The 17563-nt window shown below is 38.7% G+C and overlaps 7 protein-coding genes across 7 annotated transcripts; 3 read left to right on the top strand and 4 right to left on the bottom strand.

The window, feature by feature from the left end:
* Nucleotides 1-264: 264 nt before the first annotated feature.
* V1514DRAFT_338514 (major facilitator superfamily domain-containing protein) lies at nt 265-1887 on the bottom strand. Its single transcript, XM_066928844.1, has 2 exons — nt 1197-1887; nt 265-1135 (listed from the first exon to the last, which is right to left on the bottom strand). Exons 1-2 carry the CDS (start codon nt 1863-1865, stop codon nt 293-295), a joined length of 1512 nt encoding a protein of 503 aa, XP_066780818.1. The 5' UTR covers nt 1866-1887; the 3' UTR covers nt 265-292.
* Nucleotides 1888-2538: 651 nt separating this feature from the next.
* On the bottom strand, nt 2539-3106 carry V1514DRAFT_217493 (uncharacterized protein). The gene is made up of 2 exons (XM_066924709.1): nt 2982-3106; nt 2539-2916 (listed from the first exon to the last, which is right to left on the bottom strand). Exons 1-2 carry the CDS (start codon nt 3017-3019, stop codon nt 2679-2681), a joined length of 276 nt encoding a protein of 91 aa, XP_066780817.1. The 5' UTR covers nt 3020-3106; the 3' UTR covers nt 2539-2678.
* A 1206-nt stretch (nt 3107-4312) lies between these two features.
* On the top strand, nt 4313-5695 carry V1514DRAFT_286454 (major facilitator superfamily domain-containing protein; the record flags this gene model as incomplete). The annotated part of the gene is made up of 2 exons (XM_066925202.1): nt 4313-4418; nt 4503-5695. 2 exons carry the CDS (start codon nt 4313-4315, stop codon nt 5693-5695), a joined length of 1299 nt encoding a protein of 432 aa, XP_066780816.1.
* A 1352-nt stretch (nt 5696-7047) lies between these two features.
* Nucleotides 7048-8155, top strand: V1514DRAFT_299581 (uncharacterized protein). Its single transcript, XM_066925515.1, has 2 exons — nt 7048-7414; nt 7487-8155. The coding sequence occupies exons 1-2, from the start codon at nt 7082-7084 to the stop codon at nt 7856-7858; spliced, it is 705 nt and encodes a 234-aa protein (XP_066780815.1). The 5' UTR covers nt 7048-7081; the 3' UTR covers nt 7859-8155.
* On the bottom strand, nt 8103-10215 carry V1514DRAFT_312574 (kinase-like domain-containing protein). The gene is made up of 4 exons (XM_066925814.1): nt 9049-10215; nt 8843-8967; nt 8559-8791; nt 8103-8499 (listed from the first exon to the last, which is right to left on the bottom strand). The coding sequence occupies exons 1-4, from the start codon at nt 9782-9784 to the stop codon at nt 8376-8378; spliced, it is 1218 nt and encodes a 405-aa protein (XP_066780814.1). The 5' UTR covers nt 9785-10215; the 3' UTR covers nt 8103-8375.
* A 2073-nt stretch (nt 10216-12288) lies between these two features.
* Nucleotides 12289-14857, top strand: V1514DRAFT_322631 (OPT oligopeptide transporter protein-domain-containing protein; the record flags this gene model as incomplete). Its single annotated transcript, XM_066926128.1, has 2 exons — nt 12289-12291; nt 12314-14857. The coding sequence occupies 2 exons, from the start codon at nt 12289-12291 to the stop codon at nt 14855-14857; spliced, it is 2547 nt and encodes an 848-aa protein (XP_066780813.1).
* A 193-nt stretch (nt 14858-15050) lies between these two features.
* On the bottom strand, nt 15051-16700 carry V1514DRAFT_286448 (permease for cytosine/purines, uracil, thiamine, allantoin-domain-containing protein; the record flags this gene model as incomplete). Its single annotated transcript, XM_066925201.1, has 1 exon — nt 15051-16700. One exon carries the CDS (start codon nt 16698-16700, stop codon nt 15051-15053), a length of 1650 nt encoding a protein of 549 aa, XP_066780812.1.
* Between the last annotated feature and the right edge of the window lie 863 nt (nt 16701-17563).

The following is a 17563-nucleotide window of genomic DNA, read 5'->3' as shown; positions in this document are numbered from 1 at the left end:
CCGACCCCGACCCCGACCCCGACCCCGACCCCGACCCCGACCCCGACCCCGACCCCGACCCCGACCCCGACCCCGACCCCGACCCCGACCCCCCGACCCCCCGACCCCCCGACCCGGACCGGGACCGGGACCGGGACCGGGACCGGCAACCTTGATTACACTGTTAGGTAGGACTATTACGTTACAGTTAGAGTCGGCAGTGAAAACATCTCACTCGTTGAGGCGGCTCGCTCATTATACATCTACGTTAGAAAATAAAAAATATACACATTAAAATATAGATTAATACGAACTAATAAGAATATCTAAACCCGCTATTTTCTATATCAGTTAAATCCAAAAACTCGCTATTTTCTAGATACTCTTCAGTAGATTTTGTTTCTTTGTCACGTTTATTATTTTCCCAGCAAACAAGTTGCCTTAAAGCAAGCGAAAGAACAACGACAGCAGACATGGTCACAATTAAAGCAATTTTGGCGGGGTTATACTTTGGTGAATCTTGCTCCTTGAACATCTGTGGGCCGATGATATTGCCGATACAAAATGCCATAAGCGTTAATGCATTTCTCATGGTACGCTTGGTGTAGCCAGCTGTGTTGGCGGCACCCCATGAGTATATTATGGGTAACATAGCAGGGCAGAAGTTGAGAAGATACACTCCAAATAACTTACCGACTTTATAGTGGTCGGGAAGTCCAAGTAAAAGGCCTGCGCCAAGAACAGATGGCAAAGTTATGATTGCCACCATAAGAGCACGCTCACCTACATAGGACACAGCATATGTAGCAAAAAAAGTCGCAATAATCGAAACTGCTCCGGATGGCATTTGAATTATTGTTGTTTTTTCGTTAGAATAACCAAATGTTTTGATAATAATAGAGGAGAAATTTGAAACAGCACCGTTATCAATCATGGCAAGAATAACAATCAAAAGCAGTAACCAAGTTTGAGTGTCTTTATAAAGTAACTCTCGAACCTGGCTCCATTTGAAATTCTTATTTTCAACACCAGTTTTGTTGACACGAACATGTTCAATTGCATGCACCTTCTCCTCCATTGTCAAAAAAGAAGCTGACATTGGATTGTCGGGAAGGAAGTACATGGTCAAGATACCAACAACGACAGTTAGGCAGCCCTAATTTGAAAATTAGCATGTACTGAAATTATACCAAAAAAAATAAAAATTACATGCATACCATGAATAGAAAAAGAATTTGCCAGTTTGCAAGAAGAGTCGAGTTGACATGCTGAAAGCCATATGAAATACCGGAGCCAACAATTTGGGCGACGCCAATTTGAAGATACCAGAGTCCGGTACGCCTAGATTGTTCAGGTTTTGTCCACCACATGCCAGTAATAAGAACCAGCGATGGAGCAACGCACGCTTCAAAAACACCAAGGAGAACGCGAATGACCATTAGTGGAGCATATGTGTGACAAGCAGCATGACAAGCAACAACAACACCCCACAAAGTCACATTAATACCAAGATATTTTCCAATGGGGAATTTTTGCATTAGATATGAAGTTATAGGCTCGGCAACTATATAGCCAACATAAAAAATAGTCCCCAAATTTGAAAATTGATTTGATGTTAAGTTTTCTCTGATGCCCATGACTGCTGCATAATTAAGTAGTGTTTTGTCGAGATATTGTAAAAAGTAGATGAAACAAAGAATCGGCATGAGCCTAAAATCAACTTTCCATCGCAATCGAGTTTTATCAACACTTGAGGGATTGATGCCGATTGCTTTGGCATGTGAAAGAAATTCGAAAGCTGCATCCGGGGTTTGAGGAATAACAGTGCCAGTTTCAGCTACGGCTGCCGGACTATCTACTATTTTTTCATTATTGTCTAAAAACATTTTTAATTTGCAATCTAAAATTTGCAACTTGCAAGATTACGGGACACATGATTTATTTATGCTTAACCAAAAAAGAGGCCGGAAGACGTAGAATCAAGATAACAACAAGACTTATCACAACAATAGCATCGGCGAAATTAATTTGTTTGCTGATAAGCAGCTGATAAAAAAAAAGATAGCGGTGACTCGGAGACCTTGGTCGACTACCCGGTTAAGTTACCAATTTGTGCAACCAACTTTAATTTTACATCCTTAATTGCTGCTCTTTTTTAATCATAGTTTTAGAGCCTACGAGAACGTGGCTTGTTGTGACGTTGTCATTGACTCATCGTACACATATGTATATATTGTAGTATGTACTAAACTATACGATACGTAGGGTACGGTACGGCACTGCGCCACCACGCAGAAGAACGTCTTAGGCAAAACGTCTCCGAAAATTAGACTGAAGTGTCTGCGGTTTGCATCCCGACATCTTCCGAGACGTTTCTGCTGTAAGTTTGCTGCTTTATCTTCTAAGATCTCCAATGACATAACTAATAGTTATATTATTCTCTAAATTATATAAAACATAATATTCAACTTCACTTTCGTACTTCTTTTTTCTTATATAAACTTTATCCGCACACCAAACCCTTCTAGACCTTATTTATCACCAAACCCACTTTCATCTCAGCACAAAACTCTCAACAGTTTGCAATGTTTATTGTCACAAGTGACACTGATACAAGTGGATGTACGGTATAAGTTTATTTAAACTTTGACTTTTACCATTGGTTGTGAAGCAGGCTAATGACTGCATTTAGTTATTTATCAAGTTTTAATTAATGTTAATCTAGATGTATAAAAAACCCCTTCCCTGAGCAAGATAATATGAGTAATATTATACGACAGTCCAAAGGCCAGACTGATCAAACCCTTTGGAAGTATCAGCCCTGACTTTTGTAAACGTAATTGATCAGGACAGTCTTGGGAAAAACTGAGTTTGAAATCTTCGCGCATGGTCGAGAAGAGTGGAGCACATAATAAAAAAGCCACCGTAGCTATCAATCAAGAACAATTAGGCGAACGGCCTTGTAAAAATTACATGTATTAAATAAATAGCATTGAGCTTACTGAACAGCATGGCCGTTGAGGTCGGAAAAACCTGGCATAGACCGATATCAAAAGAGCAACTTCAACTGATTGTAACTAGTCTGACCTGAATGTTCTAGTCCGCAAAATCGATAGAAGTACAAATGCCTTTTCCATGCCGCCAACGCCATTAACGTTCAAAAAACAAAAAAAAGCTGCTATCTATCTCTACTGCACAACGCATCCTCCCGTGTTCAACATTTCGTGTTGCTATCCGTTAAACAGCTTACAAGTAAGACGCTCCTCGATCTTGACCCTGAGTCAGATTCTTCCTTCGGTCCAATCAGGTTATTCTCGGGCAATTCGAATTCGAACATCCCTAAGTGCAAGGTACAGTCATCCGATCTGACAACGTTCAGTTCGTCCAAATCATCCATTATTGGGATTTTATATTTCACCATTTTCTTCGTTCAACCAGATGCCGTAGAGAAAGAGACGCGTTCGGTTTGTTGACTGAAAGAATGGTAAGCAGGGTCGAGGCTAGATGAACAAGCGAACCACAGAAGTGCAAACTACAAAATTGATGACATTCATCAAATGTGGCGGTATAACAGCGTGAAGTAGTTTAGTCTAACATCCATCAAAAAAAGTTGTAAGGCAAGTCTGGCGAATATGGGTAACTCGTACCCTATTACAAAATGAATGTAAAGTATTTCGTATTTGACTATACAAAATTACAAATACGAAAATCGAATATTCGCGTATCATATCCACCTTTACATGATAATTAAAATTACATGGTGGATTTTTGACTAACGGTTTCGCTCAAAGAAACACGAAATTTAGTTTTTGGCATAAGCTTGAAATGTCGTGTCGCTAATATTATTCACATAATCTATAACTAAATAAGTTACCTCTATTTTATTAACGCAGACTATGTTTGCGATAACAGTTATGATTGGCTCGAATACCTATATTCTTATTTACGCCTTATGGTGGTGTCACACGAATCTTTTTTCCTTTTTGCTTTCGGGCATGTCCGAAGCCCGGAGGAGAGCGATACGCCGCTGATTATGCGGCTTTTCATTTGATTTGTTATCTCTTTTACATCCATAAAATTGTTTAAATATATATATGTTTTTTTCTCTTTCACGTTTTTTATATAATAGAATTTTATATGTATACATTATATAATGTTGGACACAATAAGTACTCAGACACCGTCTGCATGTTTGTCCTCCTCATCATCATCGTCCTCCTCTGCGGAGCTGCTGAGTGACATGAGTCGTATGTCAACATGTTCCAAGTCTCCAATGTTGCTAGAATATGCGGGCAGCAGTATAAGGCAGTGTAACCTGGCAGGAGATCAAAATATGGAAGTAATTTTACAGTTCAAGACAAATCAGACATATGATACTTTTAAATCTGTGATCGAGCGAAATGATGTTGAATATTACCTACCAGATGTCGGTTTTAGACGTAGGTTTTTCTAAAAGTTTAAGGCTTTTTTTAAAAAATAAATTTTAACTTAAGAACTAATAACTTGTTTTTCTTTTTTGGTAGCATGGTTGGCTGCTATTGGAGGATTTTGCGCTCAGTTTTGTTCATTTGGATATATGAATGTTATAGGTGTATTTCAAACTTACTATGAAACTCATCAATTGACTGGTTATTCACCGTCCACAATTTCATGGATTGGTTCTTTGCAGTCTTTTATTATGGCCATTGGTGGATTATTTTGTGGCCGCATTTGCGATATGTATGGACCCAAATGGTTGACCATTCCTGGTTGCATATTTTTGACCATTGGCGTATGCATGACCGCATTGTGCACTGAATATTATCAATTTGTGCTAGCACAAGGAGTTTGCTCGGCGTTAGGAGCATCAATGCTATTTTACGCTACTACTTCGGCTATCACTACATGGTTTTCGCGTCGACGTGGCCTTGCATTTGGCGTATCCGCTTCCGGTGCGTCATTTGGTGGAATAGCTTTACCCTTTTTGTTTGATTCGATTTCTTCCTCCGTTTCTTTCCAAATGGCAGTATATTCTGTAGCGATTGTGCTTTTTGTTTTTTCAGTCATAACTGCTCTTGTGACCACTTCCAGAATTCCTGCGACAGGCAATCAGCCTTATCGCTTTGGTTATTTTTACCTTCGCCCTTATTTCGATCCAGTGTTCTTTTTGGTAACCGTTTCACTTACTGTTATTTATCTCGGACTTTTTGTTCCGTTTGCGTTTATCGCATCTCATGCAGTGTCGAATGGGTTAACCCTCACTTCCGCATTTCATCTTGTGGCTTATCTGAACGCTGGGTCATTTGCAGGCCGGCTTTTATCGGGAACATTATCAGATTACATTGGTAAGTTTTCGGTTTATATTTTTGTATCATTTTTGTCTGGTATAGTTGTATTCCCTTTTTGGTTTTTGTCTTCAACGACGAGTTCTATCATTATGTTTGCAGTTGCATACGGTTTTGCTTCGGGTGGCGTTTTAGCAATGTATCCAGCTCTGATTGCGCAGATCTCTCCTGTCAAGGAGATTGGTACTCGAGTTGGTGCAGTAAGTGCCGCCATTGCGTTTGGTGCATTAGCTGGTTCACCCATAGGAGGTGCCATTGTTGGATACCAGGGCGATCATGCCAACTACACCGGGATGCAAATTTATGCTGGCACTGTCATGATGGTTGGGGGTCTAACCGCTGTACTAGCTAAGTTAAAAAGCACGAATGGAAAGCTTTTTACAAGAACGTGAAGGTGTTTACATTATTTTGAGCTGATAATGATTAAATTATCATAAATTACATACCTCGCATGATTGCATATAGGGAAGGGTTTGAATTTATGTGGTGTTAGTTGGACTTGGTAGAATTTCTGTATTATATGGTTCTGATGAGTACAAAGCACGAATACATAGTGTTTAATAAATTTAATTTAAATTTTGCATTGCTATACTCAATCTTTAAAAGAAATATAAGTTTATTTTATGTAAAGGTCCAATTCAAACCGCGATAGAAATGTTCTAAAAAATCTAACAACTTTTTATAGCCTATACTGAGAAGGATGCAGTTGGTTAATCCGTTTCAATTTCATTAACAGAATGAGTCAATACAAGAGAACCAGTCACATTGTTTGTAGGTGCGAAAAATGATTGGAATTTAATGCATTACCAAAGAAAAAAATAGTAATTTAATATCAGAATAATACTTGCCTTCCATTCTACTATATTGAAAGTTTCGTATAAACTTACAGGGACCTGGTTCTTGCCGCGCAATTAACCTAAGTTTCCTGATTTCACCACATATCAAGCAAGCTTCCAGTACACATCGTCTGGCCCGTTGGGCTTCTGTTATTGTTTTCTTAAAAATCGGAGGCAGATGAGAGTTATGCCGGTCCAAATTTTCCGTACGCCCATTTATGCAAGTTTACTCGACCATAGACGGGCTTACACGTCAGCATTCTCTTTCATTTCGCACAGAGTATGCGCCTGTCTATCCTCAAATATTTTTAATTCGAGCTGCGACTTCAATCATTCATAAAAAAAAAATTTGTTAACCAAAGTTATTTCAATTCAAATATCGTGTCAGTTCCTCAAACTCAGTCATAAAATCAGAGACCAGCCGTTTCTGTTGTATACCGTATAATTTCCACAGGCGTATTGACTTTGTCAAGCTTTGGGTTTCCGAAATCTGCTTTCAGTATTTTGAAATAGACATCTACTCCGTTTTTTTGTTCAAAAAAATTCCCCTGCCAAACAGTCTCAATGAAAATTTTGTGCAGTTCCTGGGCATTTTGCTATAGTATTTTCCTAAAGTTGACGGACGACATCGTGTTTATCATCTGATTCACCTTGACGATACTGCGGTGGCCAGGATGTCAAGGCCTAGCACAATAACTTTCAAGAATTCATGCCAAGCAAATTGATCAAACACTTCAACGCATTTTGATATCAACAGATGAGCCGCAAAATGAATTCAGCTCCTTCGTGCATCGTTTTCTTGTTGCCACCAGATCAAAGATTAATAATTGGATGAGCGCTATGGGATAGGGTTTGTGATAAACTCCGTCATACGATAAAATGTAAGATCAAATAACTACCCATTCACCAAAACATATTTTTAAATAGACAGGCATCGCAAAAATGAGAACATTTTCGTTAATTGGTGTAAATTGTGTCATGATAATGGCATTAATAAGCTTAGTTACGTCTCAGCTTATTGCACCCGCCCGAGCACTAAATATCTATATTCCAGATTTGGCATCAACCGACCAGTTAAGACCTTTTCATTTGTCTGGTGGGAAAGGTGTGCAGTTCGCTATGGATAAAGACAAACAGCCACAAAGAGTTTTGTATGGAGAGCTTGACGATATCAAAACCAATTCACATGGTGTAAAGTTGTTGATGACGGATGCTATGGGAGTTGATCGACATATTAGTATATTCTCAAGCCTGGCTAGACAAGTCGAGGAACTGGTATGATGAAGGTTTATTTTATTATTTTATTATGTTATATGTAATATTTTTTTGGGCTAATTTTTTAACTAGATGTATCGACTTCAAGATCCTAACAAAGAGACTTTCGTCCTGGCTCCTACCAATGAAGTTATGCAAAAGCTTACTCGCAAGCCCTGGGAAGATGCAATAGAAGTAGAAGAAACTAATCAGATTGAGGAAGAAAAAAGGGCAGCAGCAAATATTAAAAAGTTTGTTCTTAGTCACGTCGTTTATTCGGCTGGGTTTGCTAAAGCGGGCGAGAAGAAGTCAAGCGCATCTGGAGTCAATGAACTATGGTACGAAGAAAATACAGAGGGCAATAAAATTGTATACGCGGAAAAATCTAATCGGGAAGCGTTTGTTAAAAAGACACAGGGAACTGGGAATGGACAACTTTGGACAGTTGATAACGTTTTAAACTGAAAAAAAAATATTTGTAGTAAAAACTTGGTGGAGAACAGGAGTGTTGATTGGGTGTTGATGGTGGGTTGCGTACATGATTGACTGTTTTGTTTTGTTTTGTTTTGTTGGATGATGTAGGAAATAATATTGACATATCTAGCTGTATCATTTTCTAGAACATTTGATATAGTTTTTTTGGATTCAAATTGTGAATGTTAATTTTTTTTGTGTTTTTTGGAAACAATGATTAACAGTCATATAGTTATAATTATATAAATATTGTTTTAATTGAAATCTGATAACCCAGGTGATCATGTCAAATAAATAACATATAAACAAACGTCACAATCCAATACAAGCCCTTAAACATTCATATCATTAATAACTCTTAATAAGTAATATACAATTTGATCAACAATAATAGAAGAGTTAAACAAAACAAAATAGAACATGTATTCCACAACTCCTCCCAAGCAAAATTTTTTAAAGGCAAAACTATTTATAGGAGCGATTTAGAATTAATTTGTTTTGACAATTGTTATTCGGCCCAGCATTCCTTCACAAACCGTGCCATCTGAATCTTCTTGCTCGTAATACCTTTAATCCACGGATGTAACAACATCTGCCGAGGACTGGCTCGCTTTTTTGTGCCTTTTTCAAGACTATATAAAATCTTTATTAGTAAAAAATCTCAATTAATACTAATTAAAAAAAAACATACCAGCATGCCAGAAAGTGATGAAAGGATTCCGACCACTTTATGCCATTTTCAGGTTCATCTATCAATCGCGGTGGTTGCATGTTAACAATATAAGTTAGTACTTCAATAGGCATGAGTGGAGGATCGCCTTCTGGAGGAAATGGAAATCTGTGTTGTGCAACTTCCATTAAGGTAAGACCAAGAGACCATACGTCAGATGTAACAGTGTATGGTTGTCCTTGAATACGTTCAGGCTATAATTCATGTTAACGAAAAACGACATTGGATCCATTTGAAATACATACTGCCATGTAATAAGAAGTTCCAGTAAACGTAGTGGCTAATGAATTAACAACTTCGCCAGAAACACCAAAATCGCATAGTTTTACTTGGCCATTTATGTCAAGCAGAATATTTTGAGGTTTAATATCTTGCCAAAAGTGTTAGAAAAAAATAATCACAAAATTAAATTCTAAAATAAAAAAAAAATGAAGCATTGATTTAAGAATACCTCTGTGAATAATTCGTCTTTCATGAAGATAAGACAATCCACTAAGGACACCTTCTGCTATTTTTCCTAACACTCGTTCACCTATTCGGCCTCCACGAGATGTGACGTGTTTGTATATAGCATCCAACGAGCCACCCTCACAATATTCCATTGCGATCGATATGCTGGCGTTGTGCTCATTAACGAATCGGCCGTAATATTTGACAATCTGGGGTGAGTCACAAGATTTGTTAAATAAAAGTTCACGTAATATTTGTTTCCGGATTTCTGGGTTCGGATTTGCTGGAATTGTCTTCAAGGCAAAAACAGTTGTGCCGTTTTGTAAACGACATTTTGTAACACTTCCACTGGTTCCTTCTCCTAATTTCGCAATTTCAACAATCTCACCAGGTAATGATGCTCGATCCCAATCTTCTTCATCCAGCTCAATAACATCTTTATTTATTGATTCGTCTGCAGTTTGGAGGGCAATTGAAGGCTGACCCGAAGCACTAGACCAGTTTCTCTGACTGCTATTTGGCGATAGAATTTTCAAACTATGCAATTCTTCAGTAATTTCTACAATTACTGGAGAAGTTGAAGGAAATGCTACCGGCTGTAAGTAGTCTTCTGAACTACTTTTCGGTGCAAGATTAGGTGAATTGGGAATTGAGAGTGACAGCCCCTTTAATCTAGGGGCTATAGGTGCCGCCAGATGACTTTCTGATTTGTTGAACAAAAATGGTGGAAGAGCCATTTGAATAACTATATCAATCGAAATCTCAGCAAACGGCTGTACAACGGAAGAAAAGTGGAACGTAGATAAATATTGTAAGCGCCGGTTCTCTGAAAAAAGAAAAGACAAACAAAAAAAAAAAAAAAAAGAAAGAGAGAAAGAAATTTCCGCAAATCAAACAATTAATCCATATAGTTCAAATCTTTTAGGTAGCGCGAGATGATTTCAATATGCCAATGATTGATTTGAAGCTGATTCGCGCAAAGGTTGATTCAACCGATTGATTGATTAACTGATTGATGGGCAATTGATCAGTGCAAACCAATCGAACCACTCAAGCAACCAATATAATTTTTCAGCTACCCAATTTCAGAAATAGAAGTAAGTCGCAGTGTTGCTATTGACTTTTTTTACTATTACAACGCTTTATTCGAAGATTTATTATATAAATGAAACGCCTTACGGAGAGAGCTGTGCGTAAAACAAACTTGTGGGAGTTAATGCAGGGTAGCTTTGTCAGCTTTCGCGTATGCACTTACGTTACAATAATTACGACTGCATTTAACCGAGCATTTAACCGATCCAATTTAAAACAGGGCATCAAAACCCATTTCTATGGCTCTAGTGAACGGTAATCTACTATGTAAAATTTAGAGAAAAATAATATCGATATATGCCTGCATGGTCATCAAGACAGGAACAAGAAAGTTATGGAACGGTATTGAGGAACTACGTCAGTTTTACAGAAACAGCAGATCAACCATTAACTTCTCATTTCAGATGAAATATGCAACATCTAAAAACACGCCTTGCAGGGACTGCAGCGTCGCACTACTGTTGCGCGTTGTCTTTGACGTGAAGTGCGACTTTTAGCAGACCTATTGAACCTCAGTTTTGTAGATCGTAATACCAGTATTAGTACATGGTTGTATTGGATCTTTAGCAGCAGCAAATTCTTGCAGCATCCGAAAAATCAGAAAAATGACGTAGGTCTTTCCCGTTCCAACAGCTCCATCAATTTTCAAAAAAAGCTGGTACTTCCCTACCGCAACGCATCCTCGTGCATCGGACAACTTGCGTTGCTTGCATTAAGCAACGTAGGAATAAGACAAGACGTTTCTCGAAAATGAACCTTGAGTAGTATGCCTATGCCTTTCATGTAGTAAAGGTTATCCCCTGTTGACGTTCCATTCAACCAAGTTATCCGCGTCCTCAGTCCAGTATTAAGCGTTAGACCAACAAGTTGAATAGGCTACTCGGGCTGGCGCTATAGCCATTCGTTGTCATTTTCATCGACGTTTTTATTCTCACCAATGCTGTCAGCTAGACTGCGGAGTCACGCTGATGTCTTCGGCGCGTTACATGCGCTCACCATTTGAACCAGAAGTAACTAACCTTCTTGTTAGCACGCAATTTTAATGTCGTGGTTCACCGTCTCACTCACACGGTATATAAGCCGAGGCTGACGACCCTCGACCGTCTAAAATTATCGGCTAAGCTAAAATCAGGCGGTCCTGACCCTCGTCAAAACCATCATGACCGGCAAACCGGGAACAATCCTACTATAATTTAGAGTTTTGAAGGTTACTCAGCCAGAGCTAGTCCTCATCTCTGACTGGTGGCATGTCCAAAAGGAAAAACAAATAAAGAAGGTTCCAAAATTATCAAGTGAAAATAAGGTAATCAGCTTATTTTTTTTTATGCATTGTATACCAATAGTTATTGCGAGCTCCGAGCTTATTCAATCAGGAATAGTTGGCATATAACTACGTACGCACTATAACCTCGGAATGTTCCCGCCCGACTTTTCTTCAAGTGTAACTATATAATTAATTGGGACAGATTGTGACAACATGTATGGTGATATATATAAAAAAACAGAACCTTTTAGTTAAATATTTATATACCATTAATTTATTATACTGGACAATTTTCTTAAAATTCGAATTTCTTGGTCAGTTACACTCGTACTAATTCCGAGACAGGGACGGAGATAACATCTTAATTTATACGGTACATAAGCTGCTGTGCAGTGCAACTTCATGCAATTGACCTTTAACTCTTCTTCTCAAGCTTTTTCTAGCTTCTTGGAGCACTCAATTGCATGCAAGGCAAATCTTATTTTTTGTTATTTCTTCATGGATACGGGTATATATGTATGGCGATTCATGACACAATAACTTAGCATTTACAATTTTAAAAAAGAAAAAAAAATCAAGCAATTGCGCAGACTTCAGTTTATATGCACAAATTTTAAGTCTTGCAGGGTCATTTCAGTTTATAATTTATCATTGCTGCGGAAATGAAGTATTCTACGCATGCCATACCACTATCCCATTGCTAAGCCCGTTCCAGCCGTTGTACCCGTAACTCACGCATGCAATACATATTGTCAATTATGCCTTCAAAGTTTAGTTTATTTCAAATATATATAACGACTTATGATCACTTGAAATGACTCCCCCACTGCTGCACCGCACCTGAATTTTTCTTCAAGACTTGGTAAATGGTATTTATTTTCAACCATGGTGAGATTACTGATTGTTTTAGGTGACCATGCCTGAGCATCTATCAGATAGTGACGAGCATGAAAAGAAGGCTGGCCTTGTGGTGGGATCTAGCTTGAAGGGCGAATTTAACGAAGATCAACTAAAGAGCAAAATTGAAGGCGATCATCTTAATGCCACTGCCGCAGATTTTGAAGTAGTTTATGACCGTGTCAAGTCTCTCTCTGTGGATCAATCTCTGAAAATATTGGCCAATGCTATCGAGCATCACAGCGATGACTTTAATTTTCCTTTAGATACTATGAGCAAGATTAAGCTTTTGGTTCAAGGTAACGAGGCCTATGGCTCAGACATTGATACCTATGAGCTCGATCTGAAAACTGAAGCTGCGATTATTGGGTTCTTCTCACCATATCCTGAGGTTCGCTCCGTGACTGATCCGTTTGATGACACTGATGTTCCTGTGGAAACAATTCGTGTATATTTTTTGGCCATTATCTGGACAATTATTGGTTCAGGAATTCATCAATTTTTTGGAACACGCCAGCCTTCCATTTCATTGAGTGCGGCAGTTATTCAGCTTTTTCTTTATCCGTGTGGCCGCGTTCTTCAGACGCTTCCGGATTGGGGATTTACCTTTCGAGGCACGCGTTATAGCATCAATCCCGGCTTATGGTCGTTCAAAGAGCAGATGCTTGCTACAATCATGGTCAATGTGGCTGTTGGAAATGTTTACGTCACTGCCTTTAACTTGATTGTGCAAAAGTTAGACTTATTTTATGGCAACACATGGGCAACTCCTGGCTACCAATTCCTTTTAGTTTTATCTTCCCAATTTCTTGGATTTGGCTTTGCCGGTCTTCTTAGGAGGTGGGTTGTTTATCCCGTCAAGGCTGTGTGGCCAAGTATTCTTCCGACAATTGCCTTAAGTAGAGCCTTGCTTAAGCCAGAAAAGAACGAGACCGTCCATGGATGGACTATATCTCGTTATTGGTTTTTTATCATTGCTTGCGTTTCATCATTTCTTTATTTTTGGTTTCCAGATTATATTTTTCAGGCCCTGAGTACTTTTAATTGGATTGCATGGATTGCACCAAAGAATTTCAATTTAGCTCTGGTAACCGGTTCTAAATTAGGGTTGGGATTGAATCCTTGGACTACTTTTGACTGGAATATGGCCAAGAATAGCACCCCATTAGTCACTCCATTTTACTCGCAGGTAAATCAGTATGTTGGCATGTTTATATCTCTTTTTATTGTCTTGGGCATGTATCTTTCAAATTACAAATGGACTGGGTATTTACCAATCAACACAAACGCGATCTTAACCAACAAAAATAAATCTTACGCGGTCACGCAAGTTCTCACAAACGGATTGTTAGATGAAGCAAAGTATCAAGCTTATTCACCTCCTTTCTACTCTGCTGGTGACCTCATGGTATATGGAGGCACGTTCGCGCTTTTTCCGCTAACGATTGTTTGGACGTTTGTTAACGAAGGAAAATCAATCTTGCTAAGTTTGCGTGACTTTTGGGTTGATATTAGAAGCGGACATCAATCTGGTTATGACAAGTTTACTGATCCGTATTCAACTGTCGTGAGAAAGTTTAAAGAAGTTCCCGATTGGTGGTTTTTAATCGTACTTGTGATTTCCTTTGTGCTTGGCGTTGTGTGCTTGAAGATTTATCCAACAAATACTCCGGTGTGGTCATTGGTAATCATGATCTTGGTGAATTTTGGATTTTTAATTCCTATTACTTTAATTCATGCCGTAACTGGATGGGGGTTTGGACTGAATGTGCTTTGTGAACTTATTTCGGGTTACATGCTCCCCGGCAATGGCTCTGCTTTGATGATTCTTAAGGCGTACGGCTACAATATTGACGGTCAAGCAGAATCGTACATTTCAGACCAGAAAATGGCTCATTATACGAAAATTCCTCCTAGAGCAGTATTTCGTGGTCAGATGGTCACAACGATAGTTCAATGTATAGTATCAATAGGCGTTGTTAACTGGCAGATTGCCAACGTTAAAGACCTTTGCGAGACGACTAATGTTCAAAAATTTACTTGTCCGGGTGCAAGAACTTACTATTCTGCCTCGGTAACCTGGGGAGTGATTGGACCAAAGAGAATGTTCAACGGGTTATACCCTATTTTACAATGGTGCTTTCTTATCGGTGCCGGTGTCCCGATCCCGTTCATTTTGCTTCGACGGTATTATCCGAAAAGATTTCATTATGTTAATCCGGTCCTGATTCTTGGCGGCATGACCCGTTGGTCACCATATAATTTGTCTTATTACACCCCAGGTTTTTATTTGTCAATCGTGTTTATGTATTTTCTCCGAAAGCGAAAGTTAGCTTGGTGGGAAAAGTATAATTACGTGTTGTCATCCGCTTTGGATGCGGGTGTCGCGTTTTCAGCAATTATTATTTTTTTTACGGTACAGTATCATCCGAAACCGATTAAATGGTGGGGAAATACTGTATCCAGTGCAGGTATTGATGGGAGCGTTGGAAGGACAGTTAATCTTCCTTTGCCAGAGATAGGATATTTCGGCCCCGCACCAGGAAGCTATCCTTAATTACGGCAATTACAAATGAAATGAAATGAATTAAGCTTTAGAGTTTTTCTGGTTATACTACTGTACCTTTTATTTAATTATATTTTTATATTTTTTCTTCCTCGACTTTAATCAATAATTTTTATAATAACACAACCATTAAAATTTATTTTATACGGAGACTAATTTGTAACAAAATATATTATTAATAAATTTATAAATTAAGACTTGTAGATTTCTTCTCGTCCGATTGTTGTGTAAAAGATATGGTTTCTTCTAAATCTCTGGCAAAAAGAATTTCATCATCAGGAAATACTCCTCTTTCTAACATGGTCTCTTTGGCAGGCCAAACCTTGCAAATAGCCCAATATGAAAGAGCAGCAGCGCCAAAGCCATAGAAGTAACCAAGATAATAGAGATAAGTCATGCCTTTTGCAACTTTGATCGACTTGTTCACGGTCGGCAAAAAGCCTGGAAGCAGAGGAACCCAGCCGATAAAAAATGCAACAAATGCGCGAGGATTGGTTCCCCATTTGTTATATCGATATATGCCGTCTTTTTTGTATAATTCCCAAACGTCATATTTCTGACCATGAACAAAGAAAAAATCTGAAACCATGATTCCACAAAGTGGTGCAAGCCACACACTATATCCCGACATGAATGCCAAAAATGAAGATGCAGAAGTAAGAATGTTCCAAGGAGTCAATACCCAAGCACCAATAAATGCAATAATGAACTGACCACGTCGGATATTCACAAACCTAGGAAACATACAGTTGAGATCATTAGCAGACGATATTGAGTTCGCTGATATGTTGGCACAAGCTTGAGCAAGGTAAAACCCAGCAGCGCAGAAAAATGCGGCCGCACGTCCACCAGGTGAAGTCCATCTGTCAATAAAAAGAAGAGGATCCCAAAGAATTTTACCATAAAGTGCAACAGAACCAGCAGCACCGACAACACCAAAAAACGTAATAAGAGTAGCTGTGAGAGGAAGTGCAATCGCCATCGTATAAGTATGTCTGGGGCTTATGGCATAACGTGTGAAATCGGGAGCATTGACGGCCAGAGTAGCCCAGCCACCCATATTTGCATACACGCCATTCATGAAAACCCATGCCAAATTTGAACCATGAACTGTATTTCCCTGATTCCAGATAGAACTGGTTCCTGAAGTAGTATGCTTGATGGTCCAACCCATTATGCCAAATCCAATGATTGGAGTAATAATAGCCTTGATGGTGAACAAGAAACGGATTTTATGAATTGGAACATAATGAAGCGGAAGAATGCTAATAAAATAGATAAAGTAGGATATCATAAACTGAGTGTCGATGTGGGCTGACACCGGAAGCGTGTTCTTGACGTTATGAAAAGAAGGCCAGATGGCATAAATCATTGAACGGACACATTCAGCACCAGTGTAAGTTGAGATGCCGTACCAAAAAGTGCCAACGATTAACCTCATACTGATCATTAGGATAGAAAAATAATAACCAAACGAAGCACGAGACTGGACGGTAAAAGATATATGATATTTGGCACCGACGTAACCGTTAATAGTAATGACAAGAGCAATCAGAACCTCTGAAACGGCAACGTTAATGAGAGCCACTTTCCATGACATGCCAATGGCCATCAATGAAGCGGCCTTACGCCAACCAGACGGAGTGAAATTATCTGAAATCCAGTAAGAAATGTAATGCCACCAATTCCAGGTTCGCATCTCAGGCGGTACAGGATCAAGATCCTTGTTTGAGTTGCGAGTAGTGTCATGACCACTGACTTCGAGGCGCTTGACAATACTCTGCCACGTGGTTGGTTCTGGTAATGCCGTTACAATAAACCCGTCCTTATTCATTGTAAAAATAAATAAAAAGATCAAAAAACAAAAAAAAGTTTATTGGCAAGAGTCGTGATGATTGAACCGAAGACTGGAAAACAACTGGCTATATATAAACAGTTTCCAGAATATGAATGAATAAAATGTGTCATAATAGTCAACATACTGATAGCATGTGTTTTATCTAAAGTTGAACAATAATGAGTTTTCACTTGGCAAAATGTCAAAGACCATCCATAGGTGAGGGCGAACGCTAATACGTTCAAAGTTAACGGTTATCGATACGTCACATCGCTGCCATCGTGAAACATATAGTGAAATACGTGTCGTCAAAATCTAAAAAAACATCGAAAATCTTTTTTTTCCTGATGACCAGAATCTTGGCAAGCGAGATAGCCATATCACATAGCGAAAAACCCTGTGTTAGAAATGGGTGTGGAGTAAATTGAGGCGGTGGCTGGCAATGATTGAGTTTTCAGAAATTTTCATATATTGTAAAATTAATATTTGTTGAGTGAGACTAATCATGATAAAAAAAAGTTCCATGATAGATATTTGTCCTTTACAAATAGTTAGTTACTGATGCCCCCCACACTCAGAAACATAATTAACTAGTACAATGGACAAAGTCTTCAAGCCGCTTGCTCATCATTAATTGTGATATAATTAAACCTACCATGGCCATGAAAAGGCCGTGCCTTCGAATAAATTAACCAATTGGAGCTGCCGGGGAAACAAAATTTGTTATCGTAATCAAAATGGTTTATCTGTGCAGCATTTTGCTTGGCGGGGTTTGGGCTTATCCGAAGGCAAGTTGGCCAAGACTGTGAGATTTTCAACTTGTAGTGGGACTTACACATGAATAGAGAAAAAATTAAAAA

The sequence above is a fragment of the Lipomyces japonicus genome, assembly GCF_038497905.1.
Source record: "Lipomyces japonicus strain CBS 7319 unplaced genomic scaffold V1514scaffold_76, whole genome shotgun sequence".
Classification (NCBI taxonomy): domain Eukaryota; kingdom Fungi; phylum Ascomycota; class Lipomycetes; order Lipomycetales; family Lipomycetaceae; genus Lipomyces; species Lipomyces japonicus.
Note: the sequence above shows the minus strand (reverse complement) of the source record. Positions and strands in the feature narration are given on the sequence as shown.

Coding starts and splice junctions, on each gene's coding strand:
- V1514DRAFT_338514 (XM_066928844.1), bottom strand. CDS start 1,865: ATGTTTTTAGACAATAATGAAAAAATAGTAGATAGTCCGGCAGCCGTA. Junction 1,136..1,196: donor AAATTCTTTTTCTATTCATG/GTATGCATGTAA, acceptor TTTTCAAATTAG/GGCTGCCTAACTGTCGTTGT.
- V1514DRAFT_217493 (XM_066924709.1), bottom strand. CDS start 3,019: ATGCCAGGTTTTTCCGACCTCAACGGCCATGCTGTTCA. Junction 2,917..2,981: donor CTCAACGGCCATGCTGTTCA/GTAAGCTCAATG, acceptor TAATTGTTCTTG/ATTGATAGCTACGGTGGCTT.
- V1514DRAFT_312574 (XM_066925814.1), bottom strand. CDS start 9,784: ATGGCTCTTCCACCATTTTTGTTCAACAAATCAGAAAGTCATCTGGCG. Junction 8,968..9,048: donor AAGACGAATTATTCACAGAG/GTATTCTTAAAT, acceptor ACTTTTGGCAAG/ATATTAAACCTCAAAATATT. Junction 8,500..8,558: donor CATCACTTTCTGGCATGCTG/GTATGTTTTTTT, acceptor GATTTTATATAG/TCTTGAAAAAGGCACAAAAA.
- V1514DRAFT_299581 (XM_066925515.1), top strand. CDS start 7,082: ATGAGAACATTTTCGTTAATTGGTGTAAATTGTGTCATGATAATGGCA. Junction 7,415..7,486: donor CTAGACAAGTCGAGGAACTG/GTATGATGAAGG, acceptor TTTTTTAACTAG/ATGTATCGACTTCAAGATCC.